At 44.7% G+C, this 21,078-nt stretch overlaps 1 protein-coding gene across 2 annotated transcripts; it reads right to left on the bottom strand.

Annotated features, from left to right (window-relative positions):
- Nucleotides 1-1,281: 1,281 nt before the first annotated feature.
- Nucleotides 1,282-3,139, bottom strand: SLN (sarcolipin). Of its 2 annotated transcripts, none has more exons than XM_076328754.1 (2): nt 2,999-3,139; nt 1,282-1,942 (listed from the first exon to the last, which is right to left on the bottom strand). In XM_076328754.1, the coding sequence occupies exon 2, from the start codon at nt 1,833-1,835 to the stop codon at nt 1,740-1,742; it is 96 nt and encodes a 31-aa protein (XP_076184869.1). In that variant the 5' UTR covers nt 1,836-1,942; nt 2,999-3,139; the 3' UTR covers nt 1,282-1,739. The 2 variants fall into 2 exon arrangements, with proteins under 2 accessions (XP_076184869.1, XP_076184944.1); XM_076328829.1 differs by lacking the exon at nt 2,999-3,139 and adding an exon at nt 2,834-2,973.
- Between the last annotated feature and the right edge of the window lie 17,939 nt (nt 3,140-21,078).

The raw sequence follows: 21,078 nt of genomic DNA, 5'->3' as shown, positions 1-21,078 counted from the left end.
GTCCTTCTCCAGCCACTGCTGCATGTCTCAGCCAAGCTTATGAACACAAACTGACCATGTAAATTAGTGAAAATATAGCAGCATCTGGTGCAAGGTGGGCTGAAGAGAAAGGCTGTGTCCACAGCTGGCAGAAGTTCAATTCAATGTCTCAGTTTTCTCACAGAAAATTTGCCATCCCTGGAAATGCTGGAAGGAGGTTTGCTCAGTTGCAGCCGAGAGTAAAGAAGAGGCAATTTTTATCATTGCACTGGAGTGGGGATTTCTTGACTGGGAGAACGAGTGGCACCAGCTGCAGCGGGGGTGGCTGCAAACCTGGACCGACAGCACAAGTGACACAGGGCAACGGGTCATTTACTAGCAATCTTTAAGCAACACACACACTTAACAAGTGCTGCTACCACAACGTTTGCTGTCTTTCCTTAAAGCCCAGGCCCGAGTCCCAGCTGTCATGTCCTATGTAACCATACCAGAGACGTGCCTTGGGTAACTCACAGCACAGCCTCGTGATGTTGCCCGCTCCTTGCAGGCTCCTGGAGGGGAAGGAGACCTGTATCAGCAGCGTGGCACATATCTAACTGCCTTCCTACAGAAAGCTGTATTTTGTAGAAGATACTGATTCTCTGAAGCCATCAAAATAACAGATGGGCAATGCCTAGGAGGAGTTTGATTACTGATTTCACAAACCCAGGGACTGCGGGCTCTTCAAACTGGCTCAAGATTTTTTAGCAGGCGATGACACCATCACAGCAACCCAGACACACTCACACCTCATCCTACCAAGGCTGAGTGCGGCCATGCCACAGCACCTGGTGTGCTGCAGTGGACCCCAAGGGACTGCCGCCCCGGGCAGGGCTTGCAGCAGGGCTGCGGCGCCAGCAGGCACCCACGCCTGCGACTGACCCGGGCTCGTCCCTCCAGGCACTGCTCCAAGCATAGTTTGGCCAAAAATAGGATCCTGGGAATCCCTGCCCAAAATCCAGCTGCAGAAAATGCAATTATTGACAATGTCCTGGTGGGACAGGGGTTCTCTTTGAAGTCCACGTCCACAGGCACCAACAGTGTAAGTCACTCTGGACAGAAAAGTGACCTGAACAGCTCACTCATGTGGCTACACGTCTGTTAAGTTACAGGATTTCAACTCTACAGCAATTTTTTTAAAAATGCAGGTGGGAGGAACAAGCAAACCACCAGACTTGCACGGTGCACTGTACTGCAGTTATCGGCAGGTCTCTCAGTGAACAGCAGTCAGGCCAGGAGAGGGATAAGGAATGCTACAAAAAATGGTTTTACATGTTCTTTATTTAAGTGAAACGAGCAAGTGAAATTTCACATTCCTTTCTGCTAAGTGAGTTTGTGCCTCACGCTGGTCAATACAGATGGTTACATTACATACTGCAGTTTTATACCCTCGAGAACCTAACACCGATGCCAAACAAGCTGGCATGGCAGGCAGGGGGTTACAGCATTCACAGTAACTACCGGAGGAGGCAGCCACGTCAAACAGTTCCTAAGGATCTTGCATTTTACATTTTACAGCTGGATCACTGCAGAATAAAATAATTACATCGTCATAGACCCATCACAAACATTAGCATGGGCAACAGGTATGAGAGAGTAAAAAAAAAAAATTGACGACATCCTCAATTGACTGAAAGCTAATCACAGCAGCGTGCTGTGGGTGTTACTTATGTCTGCGGAGACACACACTTAAATCACCTCCCAGAGTTTCTGACTGTCTTTTACTCCTGATAAGACTTCACAAGGAGCCACATGAGCAATACAGTAATCAGGACAATCATGAAGTTGAGGAAAAGTTCCTGTGTGGATCGCTCCATTTTTCGGGAGTAATCAGGGGAGAGCAGAGGTCAACAGGTGGAGCAAGGGGAAAACTTCAGTGACTTGCCTGGGAGCGTCCTTGAGCTCAACCTTCAGGTCACGGGCTCTTTTAAGGAAAAAGAAAAATACGTGAAGAATAGATGCATGAAGGTGGCAGGTTCAGCAGAGCTATTTATATTGGTGTAAATAAATGTTGTTTCAGTGGCTAGAAGTTAGCAAGCACTGGGGACGCTAAAAAGTAAAAGCTCTCTCTGGCAGCTTATCACCTTCTTTGATTTCCAGCATTTGACAAGGAGCATTCTCAGTGTCACCCCAAAATACACTGAGCAGCCTTGGAAATCAGTGCTGCTTTGTACAAGCATTTTCAAATAAATAATGCCCAAGCCCCCTTTATTACTTTCAACAGATATACATTGTAAATATACTACTGGTTAGACTTCTTTAAATTCTTATATTTGTTTGCATAGTTTCATTTTTTAAAGAAACTAGGACCAAATTATTCTTTCATAAAGACAGACTAATAAAACTGAATTATTTATGTTACCACTAAAAGTACAAGGAGAACCTTAGGTTAGACATTTTCATTTCTGAAGAACTTCATAAATTTTGTGAGTTAATCCTACGGATGAAATAGCATTTTCTCAAGCACCTTCTGACTTTCCTGTACTTTCAAGCTGCTATAGATCTCTTACTTCAGAAATCCCATTCAAGTTGTATTCGAAAGCTTTTCTGTTGTTATTGGTTTTATTTACTTTATCACAGAAAGTTTTGAATTTTATATGTTCTTGGAATTCATACAGAGAAATGAGAATAATTTATCATTAATATCATGCACTAATCCCATCTGTATGGCATATAAATAAAATTAAAAACCTTTAAATAAATGAGACATAAGCTCTAGATAAAGAATTTCAGCCACACAACCAAAATCTTAGCAAAGCAGCCAGATTAGGCTGTAACATCTACGGTGCAAACAAGAGAAGCCCTGGGACCATACCTGAATGAAGACAGTTTAAATAGAAACTGCTTTAGTTTGCAGATTAAATATTAAAAGTCCAGTGCATGCAGTTAACAAATTCCTACATTCCCAAGTTGTTTTGCCAGCCTCCTATGTCCTTGGACAAGAGAAAATCTGACCTAATAAGTAAGCCAAGTTTTTTACCTTGAGGTAAATGAAGCCCAGTGGTTCTGCCTCTGAACTTTGGGTCACTGCAGATATTATTTCCCTCTCAGCTTCTGCCTATCTCCCACTCAGTCTGGATGCCTCGTCCCTCTGTGGGAACTAAAGTAGGCTGAGGGAGGAGAGCAACAAGTGCATTGGCAACCCAGGTGCTGACATCACCCCCAAAATATTTTAAAAGGGCTAAGCTGGGCTGCAGGATTTGGTTAAGGCTGTTTATGCAGTGGGCTCTGTGGGCCTATTTGCTTGGTTTAGTTCTTCTAACATGGCGCTATGCTAAGAGCAGAGTTGTGTGCAGCCCTTGGGACTCAATGGGATTTTACAGAGAATTTCTTTTGGCCCGTTGGTGTCTTCACACCAGATGTGGGGAAATGAAAAGGAAAGAGCGAGCCACTTGCAGTAGTCCGTGTGCAGATTTCAGGGTCTCTCAAGATCATTCCAGTGTATGGAGTCCTGTCTACACAGTTACCTATATACCTATGGTCCCCACAGCTTCTCAAGTTCATATGCATTTAAAAGAAAGTGAACAGGAACAAAATATTCTTTGCATTTAAATACAGACTACTGAAATCCAGGATCATTTGCTGGATAGAAAAGTTTGGGACTAGGAGGTCTGGAAAGCACAATCCATTGCTTTAAACAGCCACTGACTCACCTGCATGCTCTTCCCTCAACGATTTTCAATGCTGATGTTAACGCTTCATCTGCCTGAGCACAGAGAGAAGCATTTCTGCCACCCTGCAGCCTTTCTTCGCAGAAAGCACACTGCTCTGTGGCCTAGACAGCTGTAATCCCCACATCACCTTACCTTTGCCCAAGGCACTGCTAGAACTTGCTATATACGTGAACAAAAAGAAATGGCTATTTGTTTCCTTTAAGTCGATACAGCTGAAAAAGAGTCTCAGCAGGGCAGGCTGGACTGAGCCGGGAGCAGACTCTGCCAGCCTTGCACTGCCATGGGTTCTCCCCGCTCAGAGCCTTTGCTTCAGATGAATGACACAAGTATTTCCACTGAAGTCAGAGGGGTCACTTTTGCAACATGGTGCTGCCAGATGAGCATGAGGATCCTGATCAGGTTTAAGTGTGTAAAGCTGTCCACAATGCTGGCCTTATTCTCACTGCCAAATACCGCATGATATATAGTATGCGGATTATGTACAGATTCTGATGCCTTTTGTATATTTATATTCAGGCATGATGGGATGTAGTGTAGCTCAGAGTGTCCAGGCTTGCTTTGATGGTCCCCCTCCATCAGCTCCCAGGTTTCACCCTTTGCACCAGTGCCGGGACTCACGTCATGGTGCAATACCCCCGGTGAGGGAGGCTGGCTGGCTGGAAACCAACCCCATGAAAAACACAACAAAATAAATAGCTGTGGGTAACCAGGGGTGTGGAGGGGAGGGTTGCTGGGGTTTTGCTGGATGATCTCTCTAAATAGCCTCCCTACGCAATCACTGGAGGTAGGAGGGGGACCAGAACCATAGAAATCTTCCCTTTCATTCACTTGACTGTCTTGCCACTGCTCTCCTAGACACCCAGGCAGCATGCTCACAAAAGCCAACATGCTGCGTGGGAGCCCTCTGCTAAAATACACAGATGAAAGAGCAAAGGCTTAACCCATGACTCATTCAGGAGTTAGATGCCTAAGTAGGTTTGCAGGGTCCTGTTGCAATGCACGCTTTTCTGGCCTGAACCACCAAAGCCCACCCTCTCAAGGAAAACTTGGGCAAACCTGTCCCATACTTACAGGGGAATTGGGAAATCCAGATTCAAAATGCTCCCCTTCTGCCTGAGGGAAGCAGGGTATATGTCTGCCATGAAACTGCCCTAGGCTATTCCCATCCCCGGCATGTTCTGAAGCAGAAATCTCTGGATTTCTCATGCAATGGCTAATCCACTTCGCCTTGAATCACATAAATATCCACCAGGAAAAGGGTGAAACATTTGAGTGCCATTGATCCTAATTATTAAATGTTGCACATCAGTGCCCAAATGTTCCCCTTGGGCTGTGCATCTTGGAGATCTTGGGGTTTATTTTACTCTCTGCCAACAGAAAACTCAAAACATCTTTCTTTAACTGGAACCCCTCGGCTCTGGTCCCCAGGCCTGTATCTGCACTTCCACACTGACAGGGAGGCCCTTCCTGCTCTGTCCCAGCTCACCTCCTTCATCTTGGACTTCATCCATGACAGCTAGAAAACTTTCATTCTTCAAAGTAGGGAAACAGTGCTATAAATGTCATTAATCAGAACACACAATAAATGCCCCAACTCCTGCATACCCTTCCTTTCTCTCTACAGGCACAGACGTTTCCCCCATTTTTGTGCTGAGGATCTTAGAGGAGACTATGAAAGAGCATATAGGATCACAAGAATTCATTAGTAGACCAGAACAAAGGTTCACCTAACCCAACATACTGGCTGGTAGGGGAATCCAGGGAAAGGATATAGAAACAGAACAAATGTAACACGATCTTTGCCTGGCTATCCTCACATTTCTGGGATTCAGCCTGTTGGGATTGCTAGATTGGGACCACAAACAGAGTTGGGTTTATGGCTCCCTCTTGCTCGTACTGTCGGGATGTCCCTTCAGCACAAGGGTCTGTTCCTGCAGCTGTGATAATTCATTCCGTGAATAATTCTAGACCAGGCAACTTGTTCATAGTTCAGCTTCTCTACACAACATCCTGCATACTTTCAGCATTACAAAAATGAAACAGCAAATTCAAATATTCCATACAGCTGAGAGAGTAACTTTCCTCAACCTATCAGCAATTTGAAGGCAGCCCATTTGCTAGAACTGAGACCAACTAGCTAAGAAACACTTTTTGATTCACAGAGCTAGTCCCTAGTAACTTTAGAAGAGGCAAACTATGTTACATTTACTTTTGATGTCGTCTGACTCAATATATACATGTACACACACACGAAGACTTGTGGAAAAAAAAAAAAAGGACTTAGTACTGAACAGGGGGTACCAATAAACATGCCTGACCTGTGGAATGTGCCTGGACGTTAACTATAAATCCAACCAGCGTCTGAACATCTGACTTCAATATGCCGTAGATTAGAGTCTGCACTTGCCAGAGGCTGAAACTTCTGACCCACCCCAACAAACCATACTCCTGCTGTTTATGAACGAAGAGCCCAAAGACCTTAAAGGCCGTGTCTTTAAAAGGATGGTTTATTTAACCAAGTGATTTAATACTGATTAGGAAAGTAGAAAGAAGAGAAAGAGGAGAATGAACTAAATGGTTTCACTTTAAATGCTAACCCAGAGGTTTAGATACCATGCCGAATATTTTTCTTGTTGGCACTTTTATTTTTTCTTCTTTTTTCTGACAGATCTGGATGTTCTCAGCTTTCACATGGCCCATGCCAAACCTCCCTCTTCATGCCTCGCATACTCAAACTTAAGGCTCTAGTCTATATTTAAAGTTGCTGTGACTATCTCAAGTTCTTCCCAGCCTAGTAATCAAGTAGCACATAATCTTTCAAAGGCATTCTTACATAATTAGAGCACATTGTGTTCATTTTTGCTCTCATCATTACCTTTCTCACTAAATGCAGTATATATATTTTTAAATCTGCTAATAATTGGTTCATTTTTAAATTGGCACCTACTGTCTAGTGTAATCATGAGTATCTTCTTAGAAGACCCACTTGAAGCATTGATGTCTTATCTGTATGGACCCAAGTTTGCAGCAACGTACTGTACTTGTAATCACAGTATGTATTTCACATATAACTATCATGTCTCACTATGGGAAATGAAGACAACCATCACTTAAAATTACTCAGCAGGTCTTAAATCTGGTGATTTACAGGACTTCTAAACAGACACCACCACTTCACAAAAAGCTACTGGGCAGAAGATGTACAAAGGAGCCTGAACATTGCTGCATCTCAATTTTAGGCTCCCAGCAGAATTCTCAACAGCCGCAGCAGGATCCTACCTGCCAGGAAGGTGTGAGACCCACTGCTCTCAGCGTGATGGCCGTGTGACTACAGCACAGAGCCTCCCGCAGAACCAGTCAGCACAGGCTCCCTTAAAGAGTTAGTGAAGGAAAAACGGGGACTTAATTGCAGATGTCTGCTGTAGGGTCAGCCTTCCTAAACTCCACATATCGTACTGACTACCTCCAAAGAGAGTTTTGGGGGGCTAGGGAGGCTGAACTTGGTCAGATGGCAGAGGTCTATATTTTTAGCAGATGAACCTACCTGAATTCCCAAGAACAGGATCCATACCAGCCATGGGGTGAGTAGGCAGTTGCTGGAGTTAGCTGATAGACGATACTGCAGGTCAAAGCAAGTCTTAAAAGCTGTCATCGTCTGAGAGGCAGGTACCTTTCCTGGGGCTGCAGACACCTCAGTCTATTTAGACACAGGTGGCTTTAGCCTCCTCTCTGAGTTAAGCTTTTTATTTTGAAAGCTAAATGGGTTGGCACTGTCAAGTTCCTTCCTCAATGCAAGGAATAGGACTTTTCATCCTCCAAAGACAACAGTGCACAGTGTCCCTGCCCAGAGATGCCATGTATTATTTCTATGTAAAGCTGCCTATCCAACAGTCCATATGTCCATCAGTGTGTCCTTTTGGGCTTACTGAAGTGTAAAACAGGTCCCAAAATGGGCAGGGACATCAGATCAGCAGATCAGCAGAAGCAAAGGAGAAATCATTAGACATTCAAAGCACCCAGTCACAAAAGTAGTTACCAACTGCGTTTGCATGCATCTAACCCTCACCAGCAAACTAGATGCTTTGAACAAATCCTCAGATGCCACAGGCATAGTTTCTTCAAACCACAGCAAACTATACCTCCATTTCCCCACCAGGACCACTGGGATAGACACACATGGGAGATGGATTCAGATCTGTTCTCCCTCAGGGCAGACGGGCAAAGGACTGCACAGCAACAGAGACACGAGGTAAAGAACTATCCGGCTGCCACTGCAGGTCTTTCAGCTCTTAGGGAGCTTCAGTGATGAAAAATGTAAGCACCTATGGATAGTGTCTCCAGGATGGATGTCAGCACAGTGAGAATCTTGAAGATTTATATTCTGAGTGTGGAGAGCAAAAGTAGAACATCTTGCCCCATATTGTTGATGTTTGCTGCTTACCAATCTTGTCCTTCTAGAAATCACTGAAAATATTGTTGAATGAAAATTCCAAATTTTAATGATCATAGCACTCTCTCTTACAATCTTTCATTCAAGTTTAGCTTTGCTTCACACTGACTTGTTAGCAAGACCAGTCCTCAAAGGGAACACAATAAGGAATGGGTGGCAGGCAGGGAATCATCACTATTTTTCAGTGTCTGATGAGTGGGATTAATCTCTTCCAACTTCAAGCATCACACTACAGTCAGTGGGGAGAAAGAGTCCTCCAACTGGAAATTTATTTGGCATAAAATAGACATTTACAGTCCTCTGAAAGGTATTTAGCTTTTTTATCTCCACAGTTATGCGAGATGAATATGACCAGAAAAGTCCGGGACGACAAGGAAAAATATTTCAGAGAAGAATACAACAGCCAAAGTATGGGCCACAAGTCACATGAACATTTATAATTGTTGCCAGATCATAGACTCTTATTCTCTGTCAGAGTTCATTTATTGTTAGACTTGTTACCATAATTTTATTAGGCTTATTTTATTGTTTTCATTTTTAGTTTTATTAATTTTAGACTTCTTTTCACAATAAGCCTAGAGTCAGAAAATACTCCTCTCATTTCTATGCAACATTTTCAACTGGACAAAAGCTGCAGTACTATGAGCCAAACTACAAACCCACGTGGTAATGCGGTTAGACCAATTAAGCATTTCTGACCCAGAAAAGATCATGTGCAGCCCTGAACACAATGGGGAAAAAAGACAACTTAAAATTACTTCTAAGGCACCACAAATGAGAGGTAAGACAAAAAGGATAAAGAGAGGGAGACCTCAATTTTAGTCTTTTATAGCTGGCTGCCTCCAAACTACTTTAAATGTCAGGTCAAGAGTGAAGAAAACATCAATTCACCTGCAACAGCAGTGACCCAGTCACCCCAGGGACAATCAAGACAGTGAATAGCATTTAGGAGATTAAATATCAGAGGTGAAAATGCAGAAAAGCTGGAGAAAGTTAGCCAAAATGGATGTATTTTACATCTCAGCTTGTATGTGCTCCCGCTTGTTCTGAATGGAGTTGAATGCTGGGAAACAGCCTTCATCTTTCACTGGACTTTAAAGAAATGCATTAAAAGGCAACTTCTCCCAGTGATGCTAAACATCAGACCTTGCAGTTAATGAGTTTCTCCTGGAAGATTACTAAAAGCTAGTAGGGGATTCAGGACTATGTGCTGGGATATGCTCTCACCACGCTCCCTTGTCCAGCCAGTATTGGCAGAAGCTATGGAGAGGCTTTTGAGCTTAACTGTCTGTAAATCTAATTTCAGCAATCAAGGTCAAGGTCACAGAGATGCAGATTACTGTAGCCACACTCTTTCACACTGTTAGAGCTTAAAATGCACTGCTGGCCGGAGCTGCAGTTTGGGCAGGTAAGTGCATGATAAATCCTTGTGACTATGGGCCTCTGCATTGGCAACATCTTCAGGGGCAGAGCAGTCATGACCTTTGCAACATCAATAAAAGTTCCTTATTGCGATGGATGCCATTTCTGGGTTGAATGCTTGAACCAGCAGACTTCTGCCCACACATACAAGGGGCTAAGGTAACAGAGAAAAAAATCTAGTCAGCCTTTTTTCAAAGTAAAAACAGTCTGCAAACTAGTAGAGAAATACATGAGAGGAATTGATGGTAGAAGCTGTAGTGGAAGAAGAACACATTCAAATTAGAAACACAATCAATCTTCTTTTTTTAACTCATTTCTGAGTGGTGGAGGAAATTTCCACAGGTGGTGGAGGAAAGACTTTGATGCAGCAGGGTCAGAGACATAGGCAGAGAAGTGCAGCTTTCTGCACTCAGGCCCTGATGTTCAGTGCTCTTGCATCAAGACTGATTGATGCCCTTGTAGCTATCAATGTGTCGAAAAGTCTCTAGCAAAGGGTCCAGCCATCCTGGATGCTTCATATTTACCACAGAACAGCAAACACAGATACCATGGAGCAGGTGCTGCATTTCAAGAAAGCAGCGCTATTTCTCCTCAGACAGATAATATCCTGCCCAAATCCTCATGACAAAGCTGTGGCAGCCACAGAGAAGTATTAACTATTCCTGGTTGTCTATAAAGACCCAGAGAGGGGTATGCCCCAGTGGGGTGATGGGGGCTGTCCTGAAGGATAGGGACTATTGAAGAGAGTGCTGCAGTGGAGTAGCCTGTGCATACACCATCTGAAAGGAGTGGAGGGGGAGGCACTCTCTCTGCGTGCGCCTGGGAAACAAATCCTTTGACAGCCCCACCTTAGTCCAACAAAGGAAAAACTCTGAAATTCTGGCTAAACCTTGGCCAAACTGGGCCCTCAAATACCTTTGGGAAGCCAAATAAGCAACAAATTCTGGGTGATACTCTACCTGTTAGTATGAGCTTTCATTCCCTCCCATTCTCACCACTTTATAAACGCCAACAGCAAACTCTTTGACAAAATGGTGCAGCTTGGTTCAATTAAAAAAAAAAACAAAACACAAAACACCACAGTGGGACATCACCCCCTCAGCTAGAAGATCATGAGGAAGTAACTACCAGCAGTGGGCAGTTTACATAGTCCAGCATCCACCATGAGAAGACAGAAAGCCCACCCCTGGGAACATGGAAAGGAATCAGTGTCCTTCCCTAGGGACACTCAGAGCAGCATATGAACAGAACCAGCAAGCTGAAGCCATAGCCTGGAACCTGTCTGGGGAAAAAAAAAAACAAAAAAAACAACAGATAGAAAGCACCTGCTCTGCTTCCGGAATTATGAAGCTCAGAGGTGGATAAGAAGCAGCATACTTCCAGCCAGGAACCACCAAAAGGAAGCATGGGGGTCTGCAAAAACAGCATGTGTGGGTGTGAGCGCTGAGTCCAGCCCATGACTGGTAGAGAGGAAACCACACTGAGCTGCGTATCTGTATCAGAACCAGGAATATTGTTGAATTTAAACAAAAAAGGAAGCTTATCTCTATAAATGTTTCCTAGCATGAGCCCTGGTATGAGTGTAGTTTAGCAGTCATCACTGTTTTTTACAGTACTTTGAGTTTCTGGATGCTGTAGACAAGAACTGTCAGTTACTCAGGTGATGCCTGGGACAGGGAGAAGTCAACAGGGCTGGAAGACCTTTTGCAAGATTTAGGTGTGCTCTACAAATGTAAATGGGGGTAATGAATAGATAAACTGCCATTAAACAGTACCTAAAATATGCCTCTGCTGGCCCACCACACCCACAAAGACCCTCTGCAGAGAGATGCTGACACTCACATTTCTGTTCTATTTATTGAGCCAAATACAAGGCCAGTATTAATTAGCCTCACTCTGGTGAGAAAAGCCACGATCCTCATATTAAAACATTTTATTCCATGAACCAAAACCAAGTGAGAGACACTCCTCAGCACAAGCAGTACTGTTTTTATGGGTTTGAGGCAGTCAGAGGAGCTCTGGCATGATTAACACAGCTTTTGTTGTGTTTATTTTTCAAATTGCCCACACCTAGCATTCCAACGATAGACCGAGCTGGGTTTGCCTAACAGTACCAAGTAACTGTAGCAACCTAAATAAGTCATTGATTCCTGAGAAAGGTATGGACTACAATAGCAAACACAATCTTAATTTAAGTAGCCATGTTCTAATCAACTTTCCTTCCTATGCAAGTTTGCGTGGTGCTAGTCAGCCCATGAAGGATCTCATCCTTCTCTCACTGAATTCAAGAGGAATCTTGCTATGGGTTTTAACCGGGGCCGGACTGAGCCCTAAGCACATGGCGGCACTGCTTTGTGTTCGTTAGGACAAACAGAGCTAATAAGGGCTGGAGTGACATGATAGGAAGGGAAGGCAGGAGCAGATTCCCACTCAGCATTGATTCATCCTTCGTCTTTGAGGTGTTTATACACAGCCAAAGAGAGTCAAGAGGTCTCTAATGACTTTCTAATCACATCAGTCATTGACCCTGGGTGAGTGGAATGAAATCTGAAATGAACCTTGGCTCAAGACAATGCAGACTGGAGTTTTGTATCTAACTAATGAAAGGAAATTGTTATTCTTTCTCAGTGCACTGTACTATTATAGAATAAATGAGAAGTCAGACATAGATACTCTCAACAATCCAGCAACCCCCTCCCTCTCTAAGACCCAGATGCTTGCTCCAGGCTACCAAATGCAGCTGGGCTTTAGGGACTGTCAGGATCTAACCCAGAAAAAAAAGTTTGAACAGCCAAATTGTGGAACAGCCCAAACCAGCACCCTCAGTCTGGGCTCCCCCAGCGTTTCTTTCCTCTTGCTTGGTCAAAATCCACATCCATTATAATTAGCCATTTTGAGGTTGCTCTCCTAATCTGTTTTGCTAGACATATGTTTGTCTGGCCTCTTTGCAAGACAAGTGTTAAGAGTGAACAACAACTTTTAACAGGACTACTGGCCAGTAACGTATTGGGAGCAGTCTTTTAACACTACATAGCTACAACACTAAGGTTAAGCTTCCTCTTTTGTTTGTGATAAATATTTCTTGCCCTCTTCTTGTCTTAATAATCACACTTTGTGCATCACTGATGAACAGTTAAATCCACTTTTTGCTTTCTACAAAATCAATTAACACATCTCTGCATGAGCAGATGGAGACTTCGTTACCTGAGGGTATACAACTGCAGACAGATAACAGCAAGTCAGCAGTACAGACACCTACGTTTATGCCTACAGACTTGAGTATGATATGGCTAAGGGAAAAAAACAAGGACATCCACTCCCTGCTCAGCTATCATACCTTTCTTTGGGAGGATCATACCCTCTTCTAACACATTATCATTCATTCCCTTCTCTGAAACAGGAAACTACTTGTTTTACCCTCCCAGGGCTTGATTAGGCAACCACTAATATCAAACCTGGGCACTACCAAACCAGATGTCAGCATGACTTCCTCTGCATCAGGCCATGGACATAATCCTGCAGCAGTGAACAGCTGACCTGCCAGTGTGCAGTCGGTGTTTATGGCAGCTGGAGCCAAGCACCCCACCTTCCCTCCACCCTTTGGTTCACTGCTCTGTCCTAGCCATTTTGCACGGTGCAAATGCTTGCATGGGTGGTTACAAGATACTCTGCTTGAAAGTGCTGTGTTGAAAGCACTGGCTGAATGCACTTCTGGCATCTGCCCCTTTGAAGTCTCTTCCAGTTCTTTTTGACTGGAAGAGGTGTTATCTATCTGCCATCTTCCAGATCTTTGTGGACCACAGGAGACACTTTCCAGACAGGAGGTCTGGCTAAACTAGCAGCAAGCATGAATTCCTACTCCATCATAACTCTTCCCTGCCAGAGAGAGTCAGGGACGCAGGTCAGTACATTCTTTGGCTTGGCTTGATAATATTAACAAAATCAGCACTTTGCCCATAGGACCTAGCAACCATCTGACACCTAATAGACCGCTCAGGTTGGATGACATGACATTGACCTGTGTCAACCCTGGCTAACAAAAGTATCTCTTAATCCAGCAGGAACAGCCAGGGCACCATGCTCTGATCCTCTGCAGAACTCCTGTGGGGCTCACTATGCTCTTGGAGAGAAGTGTCAATCTGTGCCAGGTCAGACAAGAAACTCGTTATCCCAGGAAACATTAGAGGGATGTTGCTTCATTATCTTGAGCTAAAGTTCAGTTTTTCCACCCTGACACACTGGCAGGGGTTGATGTTGTTGATGATTACCTGGGCAATGAGGGCACACGAACCTTGCTAGCTCATGTTGTTTTCTACGTGCTGTCCTCCTTGTAATAAGAAATGATTGGTTCTGAGGTTTGCGAGCACATGGCTTGGGTATGACCAGCCTGAGAGAAGGGGAGGTGAGGGGAAATGTCAGCCAAGGAGCAATGGAGAAGTGTGTGTGTATGTGTATAGAAGTGGGAGTAGGATGCGAGGGATACTCTGAGCCAAGGAGCTTGCTTGCCCGCCCCCCTCGGAGGCATGACCGTGCATGCCCTTGCCTGCCTACTCTCTCCCAAGGGGCATTTGACTTGGAAGAAAAAGTCTTGCTCTGGCAGTGCCCTAAGAAAGAGAGCGCATTAAACCTTGTTGCAAGGAAAAGTGGCCAAGCAGAGGCCCAGTCAAATTCAGGGAAACCGGTGACAGACAAGTCACAGTGTCTCAGAAAATGGTGTTGGGTCCAAAGCACTTACAAAGAGGTTAGTAGCACTCAGGAACCATGTCCGGCAAGAACACGGGTGAACTTGTCTGGAGGTAGATGCAGGGAACAGAGCTTTCTGCATCCAGCCACAAATATTTTTGAACAGGATTGAGCCCACTGTCAGTTTTCACTTGGTCAGCAGTCGTACCTAAAATGGGATTTACCCTTATGTCTGGCCAGGGCTAGTACTTCTAGCCAGGCAAAACAGAGCCAGTTTGGAAATGTCAGGGAAATGCATGTGATCTGGGCAGAAAACTGCAAATAAAAACACAATTGTGTAAATAACTGGTTTTTACCAACTAATCTCAAAATCCCTTCTTCAGCAGAAATTCAGACTATTACAGATTTAAAAGTGTAGTAGGTGAGAGCACAAAAAGCCAACCCCAGTTTCAGTCTGCAGAGACTGTTTCTAAAATCAGGGTTATTTGTGCTGCTTTCCTTCCCTCACAACACTCCTCTGTTCTTCAGTCCATAAACACTCAGCCCAGATCCAGGTTATCTTAATTGTTCAAGCTATGAATTTCATAAATGCCTTTGGCACTTTAGCAGACCCATGCCTGTAAAATAACTGTAATCTGAGTAAGAAATATTGCTGATCCCACCTACAAATTTGACCTTGGATTTGGGTTGCAATCTCAGTACTGCATGTCTTGTCCAAAACACATCACAGAAGCCAGGCAGGAGGTGATGAGATTTCTGACCTGCCTTCCGAGTGCACAATGGAGATGCAAATTGCAGCCATCTGTCTGCAGCATCCCCAGCACCCACCCTGAGTGTCTCCATGGATTACCTGGTACCCACCAAGTCCTGTCCCCATGGATGAAGGAGATTTGTCCTTCTGAAATCAAAAAGTCCTTTTTCAAGACTCAGTGCCCACCAGCTCTGCACTTCTGCCAGATTCACTGCTCTATATTTTTTACTCCCTTTATGTTATGTTTGATTCAGAAATTTCAGATTCCCATCCCAGGTTAGCAGGTCGCACATGACACAACAAGAGTGGGAAAAGGCGTGTTGTATTATTCAATCTCAGTCCCACCAGGCTTAGCATAAAACCAAAAGTATCTCCTGTAGGAGGCAAGCTCTTTGACTGTGTCATTTTGGACTGATGTGACAGCCCAGCTGTTACACCGATTCCTTTGGCAGGAGGTCTTAATCCCATAGCATAGGTTGGCTATGGATGCTTGGTTTTAGCATCATTTTTAGGGCAAAGCATGGCTTGCCACACCTGACCTTTGTCTTCTCACATGGCTAGGTGCAAATCCTCATTTACTGGCTTGCTGGAACTTTAGCTAAGCTCCAGTTAAAAAAAAAGTGGAACAGGAGTCACCTACCCATAAATTTGTCAGGCCTGTGTCTCTGCTGCTCCTTCTGTTCTCAACAAAGCCCTCAGGCACACAGGGAAGAGTGGAGGGCTCTGCTCCCTCCAAGACCCCAGGATTTCTCCCCTGCCAGGATGCTCCCTGCTTCTGTGCTCCCCACTAGTCCCAGAGGTCCCGTCTGTACTAGTTAAAAAACAAAAAAAAAAAAAAAACACACAGGACACACATTTGACTGAGCCCCATGGATGCTGTATCAGACTGTGCTCATGCATGGCTCGGGGCAGTGTGACACCAGGACCCTTCACCAGAGGCAGTTTGGATGTGATCGCCCCATTTTAAGAGGGAAGAGAGCTTAGTCGTGTGCATGGCAGCTGGGCCATGCCTCCTGCTCTCAGGGCAAAGGACTGCCTCTGGCCTGTTTTATTTAGTAGCGCAGATACAGCAAAGGACTAACACCATGCCAGGCTGGTCAGCCTCAGCATAGCCTGACCTGCCCTCACTCATGTTCCCTGCCCAGCTCCCCAGGTCTCCTCCCCTGGTAGACCTCATTGGTCCTTTATTTGGGTGCTTTTGGCCTGAGATATAAAGCAAAGCATTAAATTGTGCCTGGGAGAGCTGCAGCAGCTCTGTGCATTGGTGATGCAGAAGAGGGGCAGGGTTGAGGCAGCCACGGTGGCACAGCGGAGAGCGGGACTCCCAGCAGAGGGGATCCGTACTATTAATGGTGCCACAAGGGAACAGCTGTTCCACTTACGGTCCATGAAATATTTACAAAATAAAATTCTGGAACATGATAAGGACGTTTAATAGGATGTCAACTCCTGGGATTAATGAATCACTAGAAGAACTGTAAGGTCACAGTCCTGTGGCAAAGACTGGCTCTGAAGGAAAGCCACCACTTTCTTCGGTTGCTTTGATTTGTAGCACATAGGCACATCGTCAAGTAGCCCTTTGTGTCAAGCGCCGTTCAGACACAGGATTAGCAGCGGACACATCTGCAGACCTGGGGAAACAGGTGCCGACCCCAGCCAGGTCTCACCACTTGCTCAGAAGGACAGACAGAGGCTTCTGGGGAAAGTCTGGAGAGTCCTCGCTGGGGAAATCGTTAGGGGCTTGAATGCTCATGGCTTTTGTACATCCATGCAGGCTACAAGAGCATTCCCTCTTCCTAAGCTGGACTGTGGATTTGTCCAGCTTCTCATGCCATGTTGATGTTTAATATCCACTTCCCAGGGCAGGCAGAGAGGACACTCGTGGCTGGGGCAGCCGGAGCAGCACAAGATGGAGCATGTCATGGCTCCGGCATCCTCATGGCCTGTGTTGCTGTGGTGCATGACAGGCAAACAGTGCCACTGGGCTGAGCACAGACAGAGCATTGCACCAATGCCAGTGCTCATGCTACTGACACACCACCCCAACAGAGGAAGGTGTTCAGTAATTCAAATGTCATTGCAGTGGCCTTTGGAAGCAGCATGCAAATGGGACCCTGGGGAATTGCCCAGCACCCAAGGAGCTTATGCTATGATTTCATGGTGATGTAAAATTCAAAACCTAGTTAGGCCACATCTTGGTAAGACTGGGGAGGAATTATTCACAGTTTATTTCTCCCTACCTTTCATAAGAACTGTTCACTGAGGTGATGAACATTTACATAAATTCATCTGATCTGTAAGTACTGTACTATTTCTTAGCTTTCCTATAATATATTCATGGGCAAATGTGAAAACTTCAGTAGAGAAGCAGTTAATGTTTACTGCAAATTGTAGCTGCAGTGTGCTCAGGGAGAAACAGCACAGCTGGCAAAATAACCTCCCTCTAGGGCCTGATTTAAACCCCAGGAAAGCCAGAGAGACTTCTCCATGCTTTTTAGTTCAAGCAATACTTATTCTGTCCATCTTTTGGACCTCTTAGACTCTTGTAAAAATTGGATGGACCTGCAGGCAAAGGCATCGCAAAAAATGGAAAATATTTGCAGGTCTACTTATTTCATTTGGACAAAAATCTTTGAGATAGGGTGTTGGATGCTTCATTGCAAAGAGACAGAAAGAGGAAAGCTTGGAACAATTACTTCTACAAAAAAAAAAAGGGGGGGGGGTTTCCATTCAAAAGCCTGTTGTTTGTTTACTTTATATACAGCAAGTTCTTTTCTTTGAATTTCAAAGCTTCTGAGTATCACTAAAGACCAAGCTATAATTTTTCCATTTGATAAACGGCATACTAGAAAGCTGTTTGCTATAAATAGTTCATGGACAACGCAACTGTTGCATTGGCTCTTCTTTATTCCTAGATAATTCCAGAGGAGGGGGGCGGGAAAGATGAGAAAGACATATACAGAAAACCAGCGTGATATTTTCTTTGCTCACCTGTCTGTATGATTAAGACTTAGGGGTATACAGCTAAAGTGCATCTTCAGCCTAACGAGGCCAATCTTTCTGACATCCCCCAGCAGTCAGTGGAGAGAGAGGTCTAATTCAGCCCTTTTGGAACCTTCTCCACGAGGTCTCGGCTGGTGCAGGCCACCGTGGACAGGGAGGTGGTGGGCAGAGGGGTGTGCTAGGGCAGACGGTCGCCTTGGTCCCAGCCACCCCTGGTTGGGAGGGTCTGACCTGCAGCCCCTTGGGAACGGGGAGGGGGTTTCTTGAGTGCACCTTGTCTGCTCTGTTGCCTGCCCAAGCCCTTCACAGGGGCATGAGGCTCCCCTGCATGCCTGGCACTTTCAAGGAAGAAAGAGGCTTGCTGCAATTTGGCTCTACGCAGGCCTGGGAAAGCTTTGGTGAAGTCTGCAGAGGCCAGAAAAGCCAAGAAGAAATTCCTGAGAGTGCTGAAGGGCTGGGGCAGCTTTTCCTTAATTCAGCTTGAGTTCTCCAACTTTCACAGGCTCTCTGCTTCAGTCTCAGGTGGAGATGAATAGAAAAAGAGCATCTGTGTGGGTATGTATGAGCCCAAGACATTCAAATTTCTGGCTGCCTTAGTCCAAAGAAATAGACAAGTAGCTTTTCTCACTGCTCTTGGAGATGGAGAAGAACCTAAAGGAATATTTTCATGCACTGGACACCGTTAAGGACACCAAAATAGCCGTCAGCTACCTGTTATAAGCATTTTATTCCAGTACCAACTTGCTCCCTGAGCACAGAAAGACCACAGCCATGGAGCAAAATGCTCGCAGCAAGGAGGGAAGGAGGTCTAGATATGAAGCCTGGGAGTTCATGCAGGATTCACCACTAGCCCCTTTGTTGTGACTGAAATAAATTTGCTTAAAAATTGCAATCCAAAGCCAGCAGGGATCAGTCTCACTTGTCAAAGTTATATGTTACAAAGTATTTGTATTGTGCACATACTTTATGTACTGTAAATACCTTCTGTAACAATCTAATAAAGCTTTTTTAAAAAGTCTACTTCAAAATTATGTTTTTAAAAAGAAACATGCCATCCACAAATTCCCTGCCCTTGCTCTAGGTGGCAACTTTGATTTCCCTATTATAGTGGTACTGTGGCTCTTTTATGTTTGTGGATTTGGGTCTTCTACCAGAGCTTCGGAGCTTGTTACAGACTGTGGGTAGATAATCTGAAGCCCTTGGTGTTTTCAGAGAGGTAAAGGACAGATTCCAGTAATTTATAGAGGGATGAAAGCTAATCTTCATAGATGCAGAATTCCAGGGAGAGTTTGGCTTTTCAGTCATTAGTCCTTGCTAGAGCAGCATTTAAAGTATTCCTTACAGCTTGCAGTTATATATATTCACACCAGCCCTGTTCCAACATAGGCTTGAGGCTTGGCAGGTTTCCCAGATCGTTGTTGTGCGGTCTCAAACAACTGAGGTACAACATACAGCTGGAGCCCGCTGATGACAACGCAGCCGGGGCAGCATTGTGCCACCACTGCCGTGGGGTCTGGGGCTCTGAAGTTCCCCCTGTAGCCATCCCTGGCACGTGCATCCATCCCTGCTGCAGGACACCTGTCAGCTCTTGCTTCAAAATCTCATTAAGGAGCGGCTGGGCATTACCTGATCCCAGAAGGACTTGTTTGGATGTATTATTTCTACAGTGAGGATCCTGCAGTATAATGTTTCAGCTAGTTTGGTGCCCTTACTCTTCCAGGCATGGAAAGCAAGAGAACACATCAAGAAGGATTAGGAGGATTAGATAACTCTTCACTGAGGGGACTGGTTAAATAATCTGCTGTCACGTTCAGGTGAAGAAAGCCCTTGTCTGGCTACCAAGAGGCAACCCCAAAATGGACACAGTTGATGAAATCAGACTAAACAACAAAAAATAACCTTGTAAGTGGTCTGGGCCTGAAAAAACATCTCTTCACATAGAAGCAAAAGTGTCTTAAGACATTTTAAAAGTGCCTTAATTATTCAGTGGAAGGAATGTGGATGTGCAACTTGCTGGGTGCTTGCAGCCAAGCAGACACTGATGATTGCATTTAAATGCCCCACAGGAGGGCACTTTCCCTTGAGTGTCTTCTGAGAGCTGCACACCTATTTGAAGTTGGAGGAGCTGGGACAAGAGAAGGAAAGCTCAACATTGCCAGTGGCTTTTAGATCCCAACCTCTTTTCTTCCCAGTGGCAAAAAATTAATAATAAAATAAATGTATAACTCTGGGGGGTGGCCATTCCATGTACCCACAGCCTGGCTGGGTGCCGAGCTACCCAGAGGTGAGGAGCCACGCCGCAGCATCCCATCAAGTGTTTAAGTGTACGTTTAGCTGTACATGAGTCAGCTGCTGGTTTCAGAATAGCTCTTCACTTAGAGTTGAATGCACTTGAGGAGCTTTGCTGAATCAGGCTGCAGGCAAATTGTCATGCGGACATGTTATATTCAAATAGTGACCTTCTTAGTGAAAAGATGGATCTAGTCTTACTCTAGCCATTTGAGATTTTGCCACTGACCAATAGAGGGGCTCTCTGAAGTCCAAGAAATATCAGGGAAATGAAAATACAGCTAAAGTGTAACCAGTTTCAACATTTTAAAAGCCCTTTCCATTTCATTAGCCAGAAACTGCGTGTGTAGGCACTACATGAAATGGTAATGACGAGTACGTAACCCACGTAACCTGATACGTGGTATCAGGAGCAGAGGAGACCTTCTGCCCCCTTTTTTTTTTTTGGGGGGGGGGGCAGTAGCATGAAAACATTAGACATAAACAAGGAAAATCAGAGAAGAAAGAAGACCATGTGGGCTCTGAGTTCTCTTACCTTGGTGATTACGAACAATCAAGACCACAGTGAGCAGTGCAAACTGTTAGCTCCGTGGTATTGTGTACTCACAGCTAATTTAGAGTATGACTGTTGGGGACTAAGAGTTTTCTCTATGTAGTGACACTGCTTAATATCGTGTAAGAATTACCCATTAGCAAGTGTGTTTATGCTAATGAATTTAGCAGACAATTTCATTTTAGAGTTTAAAGTTGTATGATTTGCCAGTCTTCTAAACACTCCCATCAGTGGT

This window comes from Aptenodytes patagonicus, chromosome 1 (genome assembly GCF_965638725.1).
Source record: "Aptenodytes patagonicus chromosome 1, bAptPat1.pri.cur, whole genome shotgun sequence".
Classification (NCBI taxonomy): domain Eukaryota; kingdom Metazoa; phylum Chordata; class Aves; order Sphenisciformes; family Spheniscidae; genus Aptenodytes; species Aptenodytes patagonicus.
The sequence above is the reverse complement of the archived record's forward strand: the minus strand, read 5'-3'. Positions and strand labels throughout refer to the sequence as shown.

Bases quoted from the DNA above. Each gene is read 5' to 3' on its own strand.
- SLN (XM_076328754.1), bottom strand. From the start codon at position 1,835: ATGGAGCGATCCACACAGGAACTTTTCCTCAACTTCATGATTGTCCTG.